The 16,796-nt window shown below is 38.9% G+C and overlaps 1 protein-coding gene across 3 annotated transcripts in view; it reads right to left on the bottom strand.

Annotated features, from left to right (window-relative positions):
- FBXL4 (F-box and leucine rich repeat protein 4) overlaps nt 1-16,796 on the bottom strand; it is a 53,005-nt gene that overhangs the window by 6,567 nt on the left and 29,642 nt on the right. For all 3 annotated transcript variants that reach the window (XM_066612881.1, XM_066612868.1, XM_066612875.1), the window contains exons 7-9: nt 12,481-12,694; nt 8,963-9,034; nt 6,704-7,016 (exon numbers count right to left, since the gene is read on the bottom strand). In XM_066612881.1, coding sequence (XP_066468978.1) covers nt 6,704-7,016; nt 8,963-9,034; nt 12,481-12,694 — 599 coding nt within the window. The remainder of the gene's footprint in view (nt 1-6,703; nt 7,017-8,962; nt 9,035-12,480; nt 12,695-16,796) is intronic.

Below are 16,796 nucleotides of genomic sequence, written 5' to 3' on the forward strand. Positions count from 1 at the left end.
TGCTTCGGCACATTGGCATGCTGAGAAAGGTGTGCTGTGGGAGTTTGGAGCACAGTGGCTGAAAATCGGGACATTTTGTTACTACAGACAGTTGCCCTAGAAACAGAACCTGTAAGGGTCTTCCAGAAGCGACATCACAAGGGGCAAAGACCATAGAGAAGACCACTGAGATCAGTGTGCCGTAAAAAGAAAAAAAAATACCACTGAACACTGCTGCCCTCAAAGTTAATTTCCACTGAGAGTTCCCCAAATGTATCTTCTGTGTTCTCAGGTTTATTCATTATTATTGCATATTTACATATTGGTTTTCAGTTAAAAAAAAAAGTTCTCAAAAAGGTTCACATAGCACAAGAATGAGAAGGTGGTTCCCTGTCCCCAAAGGGTTCAAAGTATGAAAAAAGCCAGGGAACGGCAACTGGAAAAGACACTGTTGGAAAGAATATTCTTTCCCCTGCTAACTCTAAGAGAACTACTACTTTAAAATCTGCTTTTTTCTCCATTCATGTTTAGCAGGGGTCATGTTTATTTAGGCAGTGCATAATCAGGGATGTCTCTTAAAAAATAATTAGAAAGACATATATAGCATGTTTCACTTCATTTATCTTGGGAAAAAGTCATTAAATGGCATTAATCTTCATCGGAGAACATACTAATATTTGGTTTTTCCATATTCCAGGTAATCCCTTAATGTAGGATTTTAGTTTAATATTTTTTATACATGCTTTACAGTACAATCCTATGCACATCTACTCAAAGTAAATCTCATTGTGTTCAGTGGGGCGTACTACCAGGAAAGTCTGCATAAGAATGCAGCCCTAATTCTGTTACTTGGGCTTGCGATCCATGGTTTGGTATAAAGGCACCACAAGCAACTTGATCTGTCCATTCTTTCCTTTGGCAAACTACCAGTACTTAATACATGCCTAAACACTGTATAAGAACTATAGTTTGCTGACACACACAATTTGATTTCTTAGCTTTATCCTACTACACAAGAATGCCCATGCACAAATCCTAATGGTGCTTAAAGAATTGGCAACAATTATTGTCAGAAGGTCTCTAAAAGGTTCTTGGTGCTGCCAGTTTCTGAGGCAAGAATGTCTAAATATGGGAAAGTTTTTGCAAGTTCTGTAGGAATCTCTTCTGAGAGGGAAACTCTTACAAATTCTGGTGCGTGTAGAGGGAGTTGTGTTTTTAATGTGCTGCTTATTTCGGTACAGAAACTGAGTAACTGCATTCTGAAACTGTCAGGGAAAACTGATGATTTTGACAGCCATGAAGGGGACAGTTGGAGCTTTTGGCATTCTAGAAAGCTGTGGGAGGTGTTTTGAGTTTATGGCATCTAAGAGGCCATTAAATATCGTGTACTAGGGAGGAATGTATTGTTATTCATTTTTCCATGCTCAAATGGTTTTGCACGTCTGAAAATACAGAACTTTTAAATGTATGTGAACTTACCTAGAATTACTGATTTTAATTCAATGATTTCAGATAACAACTGATGTATGGAACATACAGATGGCCAAACCCACCACCTTCTTTTAAGCTGTACTCTGTGATGCCTGGCTGAAGCCAAAATATCGCATAGAAGTTTATTTTTCTGGAGCATGTTTTATGCCTTTATTTAAGCATAATCTACACATATGCTGCAATTTATGTGATCACATAATGGCACTACATATGGTGCCCCGAAGGCAAGGAACAAAAGTATTCCACTTTCACATATTACCCATTTTCATACTTTAATCAATCTACTAAACCTGGCACTTCAGAACTGACAATAAGAAGGAAGGAAGGGAGAGATAGGAGCCTCCACTTGAGATAATCATCCTACAGGGATGAATATTCATTCTGAAACGCTTATAAGGTGACCAAGATGTAGTCTTGCATACATGATACTATTTATTTGTGCTCCTCAAATCTACAGTGTAAAGCAATGAGTCCCTCTTCTTGAATTCAGCATCATACAAATGGCAAACTCAGGTTGTCAAGCATCTACTTGTTTGAAAGCAGTACAGAGCTGCCCAAAATATGATACTGTTTATACATACAGGGTAGAAGGGGAAAATTCCACTTCACAGATACGTGCAAATGTTTTTGCTTATTTGTTTAAATTTACAAAAGTAGAGGAGAGGAAAAGAGTTGGTCCGCTAGAGATCCTAATAGTTTTGTATTCTGAACATGGTCATTAGTGTGTGTGTGTAATGCAACATTTTGCATTCTAATAGCACACTAGTGTGATGGACTGCCTAGATTTATAAATAAAATTGGTCACACAAGAATGTCAGTGGTTTCCACATATTCAGGGTATTATATTCACATATTGTGAATCTGTGGATCCAGTATCCACCCATGGATCCAGTTTCAATTATCCACAGTTCAAAAATGCATGCATCGCACAAATTATAATTTGCAATTACTTATCTGCTGGTGTTTGCAGCCTTCCTGGGACTCACTGGCTCTTTTCTGACTACAAAATGGAAGCAGGAAACACTCACAGGCACTCACAGGAAGTGAAGCAGAGAACTGAAAAGAACAGAATGCTAAGCTCTTTGAACTCTGTGGTAAAAATTGTGTTCTTTTCAATCATCAGCCTTGCTTTTTCCCCTAACTGAATTTTTTTTTTTGTATTTATACGTTCTCAACTGTTCAGTATTCCTAGCAGAATATTTGGGGGCCACTGTGAGACTTGGTACGCTATGATTTCAACCTGAGTTTTTTTTACTTTCAGTACACCTTGATGCTTAATGCAATATGCCTTGATGCTGCCATACTTGTCTTTGGCAATAATAAAATATAGTAATGTTTATTAATTAATTTTTAAAGTATATATTTTAAAGTCTTTAACAAGAAGAATTCATATGTATTGTGATTTTTAAAATTTTCTTAATTCCTTAATTAAGATTTATTTTGTCACACTGGGGGGGGGGGCACCAAAATTTTCTGTGATCCTGGGTACCAGATGCCTTAGCTGCACCACTGCATATGCCCACCTAAAAAGAAAGATCTTGATTAGTCTATCGAAACTTGCAAGGGAGTTAGCCAAGAACACTTTTCTAGGAAGAGACTTTCAATACAGTATTCTGTTGAAATTCTAAACAGCATAAACTCAAATAGTACCTTTGTAAGTTTGTTTGGCAACTATTAATCAAAGCATGTATGATGTACGATCCTGCTGCTACTGGGGGTTAAAGGTTTTTGTTTTCCTTACCTGAGGCAGTGTTGGTCTCCTGGGGGTCCAGGGACCTACAGACCCCTCTGCAGGGCTCCCCATGCCTCCAAACCTCTGAAAATACTTAAACATGGACACATCCTGTTTTGTCACAAAGCTGGAAGTGCCTGTTTTTTACTATTTTCAGAAGTTCTAAGGTGCAGGGAGCACTGCAGAGGGGTCCACAGGCTTCCCGGATCCACCAGGAGGAAGACACTACCTAAAGTAAAGAAAACAAAAACCTTTAACCCCCAGCAGCAGCACAATCGAATTGCTGCCTTTGCCCTCCCCCGCCCTTAAGTGGACAGAGACAGGGCTTCCCTGGCTGTGGTGTCACAATGCCCCACTTTTTGAACTTTTGCTCTATACTAATACTAGTGAACAAGTTAGTAAAATAGCATATTTTAACTCAACACAAGTGCTCTGGGATTAACTGTTTTTCTATAGCCACATGTGGCTCTTTGACATATAACACAGACCAATGTTGGGAAAACCCAGCAGGGCTTGATTCGAATGTAGTTGCTGAGTCATTGCCTCATACGACTCAACTAGAAAAAGAGTCCTAACAGGGTCTCTTTCTGAATCTCCGAGTCAGCCTTTAGTGACTCTAATGGACTCGACTTGAGTTGCCCCCCTCTAAAAAAGCCCACCGCGGAAAAAACAGAGCTGCTGCCAGGAAGAGAGAGAGAAAGTGTGTGTGTGGGAGTTCCTTTTACTCACTCCTCTGCTGTCTCCACCCATCTGTAGAGAGGGCAGGAGGGGTGGGAGGGACAGCAAGAGAGCTGGGACAGAAGCGGCAAGAGGGAAGAAGGTCACATGTAGCAGCCGGGAGACTTACAAACCTGATCCTTGCAACTCTACTCACAAGTAGTCTCATTTGCGCTGGTCATTCACTGAGGGTTGCCCCTCCTCTGCTCCTCCTCCTGCCCTCCCTGAGCCATTGTAAATGAGTATGCCCATTCTTTGTCCAATGATCATCCATTCTTTCCTTCCTATCAGAGTCAGGAAAAGAGAGCCCAGTTCGCTCTCCACTCCTGCTCACATTAACCCTTTCCTGCCTCCCAGTTGGAACTCCCTGCTGGTTGCCATTGGGATGCTTGCACCATGAGGTTTTCCACAGGGTGAAAATAGTAAGCAGGAACCCCCAGACACAGGCAGATTTGAGTCAGCGTGCATGGGGAAGAGTGCCAAGTCAGGGGGCCCCTGACTTGAGTCTTTTTCAGTCTTCCACATGTGTGACTCATGAGTCGCCAAATCACCCAAAATCACACATTTTCGCAACTCAACACTGACAAAGACCTATAAAATTTTTTTTATTTTTTAGTTGTCAAGGATGTTTGAATGAATTTAGGATATTTTTGGGGTTCTGAATCACAAAATGGCATCGGTTCTACCCAACTGGCTCTAGTTTTGGGGGCATGGCATAACCACCTTATACGCCGATTGAAGTAGCTTCCTCGTGAGGAAGCTGACATCATGGTTTCCTCACAAGGAAGCTGCTTGAATCAGTATATAAGGTGGCTACATCATGCCCCCAAAACTAGAACCAATCAGGCAAAACTGATGCTATTTTTGGATTGAGCACCCCAAATATAGTCAAGGGTAGGCCTAACTTTTAAGACAACAAAATGTGTCAACAAAATGCCTATGCAATGTGTGGCTTGTGGAAATATGTTGATTGAACTAGTTTTTGCATCACAATTAATATAAAAGATAAATTTTAAAAATTCACACTTTATAATTATTTACTGGGTATAAACTGACAGTCCACTGGTTTAAAAAGCAAGTTTAATGTTAATGGTGAGTAAATATACTTAAGAATTCAAATATTCTTAAATACTGCAGCTCTCAAACATGTGAAGTTTATCATATGTGGTTCTTACGTTAAGCAAGTTTGGCCATCCCTGGCCTACTAACTATAGCAACTGATCAAGAAGCCTTTCTCTTCAGATACTGTTTTGTACCCATTTATCAAATGATGAGTCAGATATTTAAAAAGAGAGCAGCACTAAACCTTCATTACAATACAGGAGAGACAAGTTTATGGATTTTACATGAAACCAACAAAGCATCTCACTGTTTATCTTCTTTGTTCTAGTATCAAGCTGAAATCACTTTATAGGCAGACACGATGCCACTTTAACAGATAAACATGAGAGTTTACAACCAAAAATATATATGCTTAACAGTAGTTTGCTCTGTTTGATAGAAAAAACACTTTCAGCATAACAGAAATGACTTATTTACCTCAAGATGTAAAACAAATAGATTGATTTAAATGCTTAACTAATTCACAGCATGTAAAATAAATTGATTCCAACTGCCTGTCATTCTTACTTGGTTTAAATGTTGACTGCACATCATTATCACAGGTTCTGTGATACAAGCTATGGAGAAATCTGATATCATGAAGTAAGCTTTGTTAAGAAATTGAGATCGAGGCATCATGGATTACAACTGGGAGTTACCAGAACAACATGAAGAGTGGAGGGGGTGTCCTAGTTCTTATACCAATTTTTTGTTTAATATCAAAAGCTTATACAAGGGAAGACAGACTCCCAAGCTTCTGATACTGATTTGAAGAGCAAATAAAATCACAGTAAGACCCAGTACAGTCAGCCCTCATTGTTTGATTCAATGAGGTTTCCGAGCCTGCATTTGGAGGATCTCAAGGACCTCCTGGACGCAACTGGAAGCACCTTCTGTTCACGCCCAGGGGTTGTTCTGAGGTGCAGGGAGGCAACGCATGGCCTCTGAAAGCCTCCTGGATGCGCCCAGAAGGCACTTTTTTTGTTGCAAAAACCAGGAGGCCTTCTGAGGCTTGGGAAGATCACATGTGGCTTCCCTGTGTCGCAGAAGGCCTTCTGGATGTGACTGGAAGGTGTTCCCGATTGCATTTGGGAGGTCCTGAGAGGCCCTTCCACGGATTTCATTTTCTGTGGAAATTGGTATCCATGGGGGTCCTAGAATGGATCCCCCATGGATACGGAGGGCCACTGTGTAGTGCTACCTCTTCTTTCTGACAGCTTACATCAATGAAAGAACGTCATGCTATGTGTCATGTACTGTAGTGTACACTGTAGTAGAAATAACATTTTGTTTTTGTTTTTGTTTTTTTAATCCAACAATTCAATTTTTTTTGGAGCAGAAAATACTCAGTAAAGAGTTTGTCTATGCTCTGTAATAACCTGTTTGATCATAAGGTTCACACACTATTAAAAGGCACACACTATTAAAATTTCAAGAGTTTTTGAAAACTGGCAATCAGAATTGAGTAGTTTTCAGGAAATCAGTAAAAAAAGTAGGAAAATTCAAAAATGTGAAAGTAATTAGATACATTTGCAGTCTAACTCACAATCCAGTAAGCCAAAATATCTGGAATTAAACTAATTTCTTATGTGTTTTCCTTCTGAAAAAAATCAACACAATCTTCTATGCTACTGATACAATAAATAAATGTGAAGAAGAACAACGTTTTTTGTGATCACTTACCCAATATATCAAGCTGACGGAGATTAGTACAGTTGTTGGCAAGTTCTTCTACATCAGAGTCACACACAGACCTGTTGGCTGTCAGAAAAAGTTTTTGCAAGTTTGGGAGTTTACGTGCAAGTTTTGCAAAGCAACCAGTACTACTCTGAAGAGTAGGGCACCAGCCGAGATCAAGCTCCTCCAACAGTGGACAGCCAGAAGCTAGCTCTCCTATTCCATTTTCAGAAATGTTTTTACATCGCCATAAATCCAATGTACGGAGTTTTTTGCACTTAGCTCCCATCATGCTAGCTATCGTGTCATAGTCTTCAATCTGTGAAGAAAACAAATAACTCGTTTGAGTAAACATGCTTTCTGCCTTCGCCTATTTAAATACATGCTAATCTATAACTTAGGTTGCAGTTTCACATGTTAGTTACAGTCCCTTACATGAGCATAAACATCAGACTTCACCTGTATTTTCAGAAGGGAAAGCAACAGATCTGCATGTGCCCATGATACCACTTTTCGCAAGAGACTTTTAGATGGTTAAACTGAGTGCACTGGCTATCAGTTTCTTAGGCTTTTGATTAATAACATCACTTCAAAATGTGAAATGCCCTGAAACTACAGCTAGAGGTTTTAGTTCTTGGCCTATGCTGCTGTTCCAACCCTGATCATATTATTAATAATAATATGCACCCCGCACACTATTTATAGTTTAAACAAAGCATCCATTGAAAGGTTGTTTTTCCCCCCCAAAATAGCGCTTGGGGGGCAATCAGGATCAGAACCATGGTGCTAACAGCAAAAGCCCTCCACTTTCCAACAGCAGTTTTGCTACTTTTCATCCTTTCCCTACTCACTAGTCAAATGTTTCTAAGAAGGCAAAACAAGGGCTAAACTTGCATGTCCTATGCAATGTGTAGCTGGTTGTTTTAAAATGCACACTCTTCATACGGGTCCAATTACTGGAAACCAAAAATTCAGAGTTCAGGAGCAGGTGACACAGGACAGAATTCAGTAAATAGCTGCCACTTCTGAGCAGTGACTGAGAAGGAAGTGAGCACCCTTACCGGTGGGTGCCCACTGGAAGCAGCCAAGGCAAAAGCTGGCTTGACATGCATGCTGGTGAATAATATTCATAATCATTATTAGGTGGGAAAAGCTGCAAAAGACTGCAATAGTGATGGCTGTGATTTAATCTATAAATACAATCTACCATACTGTGAGCAGTCATCATAACACTAAAAACAACTAGCTTTGACACCAGAGAAAATTTCTGAAGGGGATAGCCCCAATAAACATGAAATTGAAAGGACTATCAATGTAGATAAATTGAAGACCTGTATCTGGGGGTAGCATTTTTATAATCAGCTACCCTTGTCCATCTATAGCTTTCTGCCCCCTCCCTATAGGAGTTTGAGTCTGGAGGTTGGATTGTATCACCAACTGCCAGGGGCCAGAAGAGACTGACACCCACCTCTCTCCCTCCCACACACCAACTACTGTATTCCTAATTCAATGTAACATTTGTATGCATTTTAATTGTAAGCTGAGGTAATTGTAAAAATGAGGTATACCTATTATTAACAAATACATAAACAGCACTTTGGGAAAGTGGATCACATTTGTCTACATAAAATCCAAAAGTTCTATTTTAAACAGAAGCGTGGCATGTGGTAGATTTCAAGTAAGCACTGTGAACCCCCAACAGGCATGAAGAAGCATCATATAGAGAAAAAGAATATATTATGACCTGAAAAATCTGTTTATGATATGTATTCTACAATGATTACAGAGCTTACATAAGCCTTCAGTTAAATATTCTGTGGCTCCAATGGAACACTATAGACAGGTCTCCCCATATCTAATTCTGGCACTAAGATACTAGCGTATATTTTCTATTTCTAGATGAAAGGGCAATTTTTAACAAACATGAGGCAAAAAATAAAGCTTTAAAATCAACTTTGAAATAGTTCTTACTGTAAGGTATTCCAGAGTCATGCAGAGAAGGGTTGTTCATGAGATGGAAAAATAATCCCAAACACACATGGAAGGATTTGTACAAAATCTACAACATATCCCAAGTGGTAAAATAGAAGACAACCTTAAGCTTAGCAAATGGACAAGTGTAAACCTTCATAAATTCATTTAGTCATTTTACAAAATATTTACTAGTATAACGAGAAAAGATGAAAAGAATGCATTTATCTGCAACTGAACCAGGGGAGTCTGGATTCTGTTAAAATATGCATACTGTGGACTTTAAGAACTTACCATTACACAGCTACCCAGGCTGAGGTGCTGAAGTTCTGAACAGAAGTTCAGAATGCTGAGCAGAGCTGTTTGCTGCCATTGGGGAACACATCAGAAGCAAATATAGAAAGCAAAACAAAGAGAAAGGGTCAATTAGACATTAAAGGCTGTCACCACTTTCCCTGAAATTCATCTTAAAACCTAGATAACAGACACCACAAATGCCATTTAATGAGTCCCCAGATACTCCAATCATTGATTGGCTTGGAGTCAAGGTAATCATTACAAGCCTTTATATAATAAGCCACATCCTTTATAAAATGGATGTGGTTTTGCATGCCCTGAAGACACCTTTATTCCCATGACCTATCTGTTCATTTCCCTCAGGAGAGCTCTTAGAAGTCTGGTAAGTTCAAACAACAAGCAAGGCCAAACCAAAAACACAGAGGGCTGGTGACATCCCAGAAAAGTGCAGCATCTCTGACATTCACTGATCGGCTCCAGCCTGATGGAACTGCCAATAGAGTCACACAGCATCAGGATCGAGCTGGCAACCTTAATGTCACAGGATGCTATTGCTGACAAGGATACTGACAACCATTGAGCACCTGTCACTAGAAACATACAGATGGAAACAAATATAACGTGCATTTTACCATGATGTTGCTGCCATTTTAAACATGGGTGCTATTCACAGTGAAGTGCCACATCTTTTTTTAAAAAAAATCATACTCTATCAGGATAGTAGATACACCCAGCAAGATGACTATTGTCACTGCAGCAAGCTTGAAATATTAAAATACACATTCATACTCCACTCCAAGTAAATGTTTTGTTTTCTTGAAATACAGTACAATCTTACATTTTTTAAGGCTTAGTTTGATTTTTAATGTTGAAGCATGGTTGGACTGAAAGGACACATAATCATTCAGGAGCCACAGAACATAAAAAATTTCAAATGTCTTATGTTTAGTTTGAAAATCAAATCAAACTTTATAATTATGATAATCTGACAAATTTGTGCATTCACTTGGAAGACTTCTAGTAATACTAACAGCCTGAAAAAATCCCTTTACAGTTCTGACAGAAGAAATACTATACATATCAGAAATGACATCTGATGGCTGACCACTGGCCAAGAGTCTGAATGAGAGTCTTACTAATTCATTTCTTAACTATCTAGAGCTGCAAACTTAAACCATTTGAGCCAGAATATTTGCCTGTAATGTCAGAATAATATTATGATTTGCAATGTTGTGCTGGCCCAGCAACAAGAACTTTACTTTAAAAAAATGTAAACCAATAACTTCTTTGCAGTTACACAATGACTTGCCATTTCTGCCAGCAAATTCTAAAATTCAATGTTTGAACATATGTTGCAAGACCTCCTGAACACTATAGAATTTATGGATATTTATGGATGATTCACTATTATTATTAATGACACAAATGAGTCCTAATTGGGCTTCATTTAACAGACAGACACAATGTATGAATAGGTATAGTCTCCTGAAAGTATTTATATAAAATTAGGTAGAGACCAACTACCAGAACGTTATACAAACCTTTACTTAACAGTGAAAGATTATTTAGCAATAGCACCTCAAATAATCAACCACCAGATTGTAACAGGCATACCATTTCCAACTCATTTCACAAGCAAACAATAGTAAATGCTGTTATAATTCTGTTATATCTGTTATAATATAATGCTGTTATAATATCCTGTTATAATTCAAAAGATAACCATCATGGAAACTGCATGATGAGCATGGAATTCCATTGATGAGATATTTGGTAGCCCAGTTGCCACCTAGATTCACCTTTTTTAAAAATCTTTTGAATTTGCAGTATTAGGTCCCAAACATATCATTCATGTTTCTACACCAATGTTCCCTAGCTTGTTGGGTCAAGATGCTTTTAGATTCATGATTTTAAAAAGGCTTTTCATATGAGAAAGCACATATAGTATGCATATTTGAATAGTTTTATGTTTAAGACCAAAGTTCCATTGCCTTTCCCCCAGAAATCTGGGGGATTTGAATGATGTTGTTTGAAATAATGTTGATCATATAGGCTGCTTTAGAAAGTGGGTGGTTTTTGCAGACCAATACGTCACAGGCATGAACTCCTTAAGGTCTCTACTAGCCCCTGTTCAATTTTATAACTAATATGTCATTAACTTACACTGAATTTGTACAAAATATACAAAAATATAAATGTAGGGTTGCAACAAGTTTTGAACTGAACAATGACATTCAAGCGTATCAAAAGTAAAAAAAGAAAGCTTAGAAATAGTGGGACAGTAAGTTATATGAAATACGAGTTAATACTTGAAAAACATACAAACTGATGATGTTTTCAATTGCTAAATACCAGAACTATATATTTTCTCATTATAAGATATCATGTTGGCTTCAAACAAAAGAAGTTGTTGGCCTCCACAAAAGTGGAAAGAGGAATTCAAGATATTCATTAGATCAAGATAACATGCATATATAAACCAAAATAATATGCATTGTCATGTTATTAGTATGAACAAAGTACTTTTATTGTCCATTGTGCACCTCAAATGCACCAATGCCAACAAATACTGGGAGTATTCTGTGAATGCACATTCAATGAACAAAAGATTTAAAAGAGTCATGTATCAGCAAATATGAGACCACCACCATAAAAATCCTCTGTGAATAACAGTGGTCTTAATCTAACAGACTGTATAGGGGTGTTGAGCTGTATTTACTAAATAACATAAGATTACAGTTGTACCTCAGCATCAGTAGGGGTTCCGTTCCCAGAGCTGTGCTCCATCAGCATCTGGAGGGTGTTCCGAGGGCTCCAGAAGTCCTTAAAACATCTAGTTTTTTCAAAAAAATCCAGAAGTGACATTTTAAGTCCTTCCGGAGGCTTTAGAAGGCCTTCTGAGACCAGAGGAAGCTATGTGTGGCCTCCCCAGGCCTCAGAACACTGTCTAAAGTAGGGTAAGGTATCTGTTCCCTAATGGTACAGGTTGGGCCTCAACGCAGGTTGGGGGGACTCACACAGAGTCTAATCCGCAGAAGGAACCAGCATATTATTTGATTTAGGACCAAATCCTAATCAACTTTTCACCACTGACATAGCTGTTGCCAATGGGGACTGTGCTGCATTCTGTAGTTGGGTGGCAGTCACGGAGGGCTCCTCAAGGTAAGGGAATGTTTGTTCCCATACATCGGAGCTGCACTGCCCTTACCCCAATGATGGAAAGCTGGTTAGGATTGGGCCTTTAGTCTGCAAACTGCTTGGTGAAATTTTTTTTGTTAAAAAGCGATATATAAATTCTCTTATTAATAACAATAACATAAGATGTTTGAAGAGGTAACAAATGTGACTATTTCAAATGGAATTTGATTATTAATAACAATTGCAAATAGTATACTATATTCTGCTTCTTTACTTGGTTTATATGTTTACTGTACATGACTATAAATTTTGCCTTTACCAAGATTATTTCTATCACTAGTAATAGTGTGAAAAGTGAAATTATGGTTCCTACCTACCTCTACTTTTGTTCGATAAAGAATAAGACGAGTAAGGTTGCGCAATTTGGCAATGTGGTTGAAAGCCTGAGGTGGTAGCTTATCACAGGACGAGAGATTTAATTCCTGAAGATTGAGACATGTCCCAGCAATAACCTCCAAGCAAGTCTCGTTGAGGAAATGGCCACAAGACAACTCTAGGCGCACTAGTTCCGAACCACAAGACTTCATGAATCTGTAAAAGCCACATTTTCACATGAAAACGCATCAAGACAAGAAGTGCCTTTGCCTACAATCATTTTTTAAAAACTGGGCACAACCCACTAATTTCCCCTGCATATGTCTTAGTAACTCAGATGCAAAGTTATGCATACCAAATGAATAACATTAGCAGCATAGCAATAGCTTAATGTAAAAAAAAAATTGTGGCAAGTGAGTGGGCATAATCAATGCCAGAGATAAATATAAAGCAGCCTATCTGCACAATCCTATGCGTGTCTGCTCAGAAGTAAGTCCCACTAATTTCAATGGGACTTACTCCCAGGTGTGTATAGGACTGCAGCCTAAATTGCTTTGCAAAACCTGCCACAGGTGAAATTCCACCATGCAAGAATCACTTAAACCAGGAAGCTCAGTCTGTTTCTCGCATGAAAAATCAATATTCAGAAGTAATGTATTGTGTGCATATACTGAGCACCCAATTGCATCTTCCCATTCCACATATCAGCAAAAAATTCAGAAGTGTACCCATTAAATATTACAATTTACACTTGGAGTTCATGTAAATTGCCTCAGTGAATTGTCTTAACTAGGAATTCTGTAACATGCACATAAGTCTTTAGTGTTGCAAGGATGCCAGTGTAGTTCCATATGAGACTCCCAATGAACACTTTCAGTTATGGGGCACTAATGTGCCTATTGCTCAGTGACTGACCTACACTGTGGGGGCCTGAAGCTTGAACTGTTATGGGGACCTAGTTTGCAACTGGCAATGAGGTCTGGGTAACCACTATTCCTATCTTCAATGGTGTTCCATATCAGATCATCACAATTTTTAAACAAATTTAACCACTACATCTCAGATTTTGATTAAAAGTGCTGTACTGGATTATCTCACATGTCAAAATCACTGGGGTGACCTCTGTTTAAAAGGGAGGCATTACCTTAACCATAGCACAACAGCCAACTTACTGCGACACACCAACTTTACAACATCTGTGCTACTGACTCACAAACACTGGGATTTTTGAAATAGCTACAGGACCCCCAACCCCCCCCCCGTATCTTCAGATCAGGAATGCGCCATTTTACTTATCAGTGGTTTCACAGATGAAGCCCCACGCCTCCCTGTGGAGCCTCTTCTGAGCCCTGTGGAGGCTGAGCGCATCTGCCCGCGGCCTCTGTGGGGTTCAGAATGACTGTTAGAAGAAAAAGTGCGACATTCGGTTTTTCAGCAAAACTGGAAGTTTTTTAAAGGCAAGTTTTTATGCCTTTAAAAGCATTGTGAAGGCCAGGGAAGCCACTGAGAGTTAGAAAAAAAAATTATATTAGAAGAACTGTTAGAAGAAGAAAAAATTGACTTCTGGTTTCCTGAAAAAAACAGAAGTTGCATCTTTTTTCTTCTAACAGTCATTCTCAGCCCTGCAGAGGCCAAGAGTGGATGCACGCAGCCTTTGCAGGGCTGAGAAGAGCCTCTGGATGCTCCAGGGCAAAGGGAGGTGTCTCGTGTATCCACGGTTTCCAATATCCACAGGAGGGTTATGGAACAGAACTCTTACAGATACCACAGCACGCCTGTACAACAAAAAAAATTAATTTGAGTTGTGTGACTATTAAACTATATTATTATTATTATTATTATTATTATTATTATTATTATTATTATTATTATTAATTTTTAAAATCCCTTCTCATACAGTAGACCCAAAATTTTTAAGCAATGTGGACTACAGTCACTTCTGGGGCCCCTCTAGGATAAGGGGTCCTAAAGCTTAAGTGTTTGTTTCATAGCAGATCTGCCCTGTGCTATCACTGTTGAGAAAGGTAGGATTGTGGAAAGAGAGAGTATGATGAAAGAAGCCAAAAAAGTAAGTGGGAGCTTTGCCATAACAAGGAAACCTTTTGTTCAATCATCATACAAAGAAAACTATGCTCTTCCATAACAGAACACAGAATGTGTGCCACCAAGTGTTCATATATTCCGTTGAAAAAGTATAGAACAAGGAAATAGCAAACCTATGAAATACTGATCTACATTAAAATGATATGGTAAAGAAGTTAAAACTGATAATATTCCAAATTATAGGGACAAGCGTAGACATTTTCACATATCTTCTCCCTAAAACAAATCAATGCCTTTAATGGGCAAGAAGAATGGCACTTACTACCCCTTTACAAAACATGCCTAAAATAACATTACTGAACATTCTTCTATTTGGAAAAAGGAGTATACAAAAAAAAAGATTGTTTTTATGAAGGTTGTATTCAGCTGGACTATATCAATAGCATTTTTTAAAGGCACTAATTAAGAACTCCTGCACCTTTCACATATAAGGAGCACACATACAAAGCAAACTAAAGATAAAATTTTGGTAGAAAAACCTGCATTTAGTTCTGAACTAATTCTAATTTAATCTCTAGGTAGGGCTGGGAAAGATCCGTCTGAAACCATGGAAAGCTGCTGTCTATCAGTGAAGAGAATGCTGACCTTGGTGGACCAATGGCCTGATTCAGTATAATGGCCCAGTCCGATCCTTTGAAGGGGTGACTTCACAGGAGGAGGAATGGGGGGGCACAAAGCTGCAGCAGCAAGTCCCTTCTCCTCCAGGAGAACTAAAAGTGACAAAAGGCAAGCACTACTGGGTTCTTCAGAACCTCCACCTTCAGAGGAGGTGGTGCTGGTGGTAGAGTGCCTGAGCCAGCTGTCCCTCAGGCTCTGCCCCAGTTGCACCTCTGTCTGGGATTGCGCATGCACTCCACCCAGTTTCTGAGTGGTTGCACGATTACTGGGGAGGCTCAGCTCTTCTCTACCTCAGCGGTATTCTAGCAGCAGTTCAGGCTCCCCTGTGATCACGCAACCCCTTACAGTGGAGTGAGCATGATCACAGGGGAGGCTGAGGCTTGGAGTAGGTAAGGCATCCTTGGTAAAATCTATAAAACTCTGGTGAAATCACACCCTACTTGAGCTATTCTGGGGAAGAGATGACAGAAAATGTCCCTTGCATCAGCTTTATTCAGTTCACACAAGTCTGGATCCAATTTACTGTTGTTCCTTAAAATGGTAAGGAAACTTTGGCTTTTAAAGCGGACAGCATTAAATTTAAGCACATTATTTCTTACTCCCAAAGCATTTAAACTGATTAATCACTCTGTCACAGCACAAGTTACATGGCCCAACAACTGACATAGCAAGCAATATAAAATACTCAAGTATTCCTCTGACATCAAACCATAATTTTCTGTATATAACTTGATTACACACATTGTATATTCTTTTCATATGTCACACTCTCACTGCTACAGCAATACAAAATTATCATCTTTGGTTTTCTCTGTAGCCCCATTTAGCTTTCCCAAGCTCACTTTTAGCAGAAGCATAAAAGTTTAGCAAACTTAGTAATGCTCTCAAGTGAAACATGATGATATTCTTACATAGCCCAAAGGAAATGGACGTTATCAATAAGTTAAACTACCTTCAGCTTTGCCTGAGGATGTTCACATGCCTGAAGCATTTTGTCCTCTCATGGTAATATACTATTTGCTTTTCTCATATTTTATAGATCACCATTCTAATTTGTTCTATTTCCTTGGAGTCACTATACATTTTATACTGATATTTGTCCATGTTCCTGAAAATGCAAGTTACTAGCTGTTTAAGGGTGCAATTCAATGCTCAACTGAATTGAGCACTGAATGCTCGCTCTGACTACCTTTATAGGAAATCAAAATATGTACCCACTTTTCTCACTATACCATAGGAACTGCATGACTTTAATACACAATGCTACATTTGAACAACTGAGCCCCCAGAATGTCACATAAAATTTGCCTTGTTTGGCCCAGAAGGGATCAGGCTCTAGCCCTACCCAGCCCAGGGATCTTATTAAGACGGCTTCAGTAACTGCTTGAGAATGAAATTCAAGACATGCTTATGAAAGTTTTATTTGGTTACAGAAAAATTAGTTACATTCGTTGCTAATTTGTCCCTTATTTTGCTGATTTTGTTGCTATCCCGTCACACTCACTCAGGAGTGGCCAGCTCTAGCACAGTATTTGAAGGACATGGTGAATGTTGTCTCTGTCCTGATCTGTAGTCTTTAATGAAATGAAATTTGGGC

Source organism: Tiliqua scincoides, chromosome 1 (assembly GCF_035046505.1).
Source record: "Tiliqua scincoides isolate rTilSci1 chromosome 1, rTilSci1.hap2, whole genome shotgun sequence".
NCBI classification, from domain to species: domain Eukaryota; kingdom Metazoa; phylum Chordata; class Lepidosauria; order Squamata; family Scincidae; genus Tiliqua; species Tiliqua scincoides.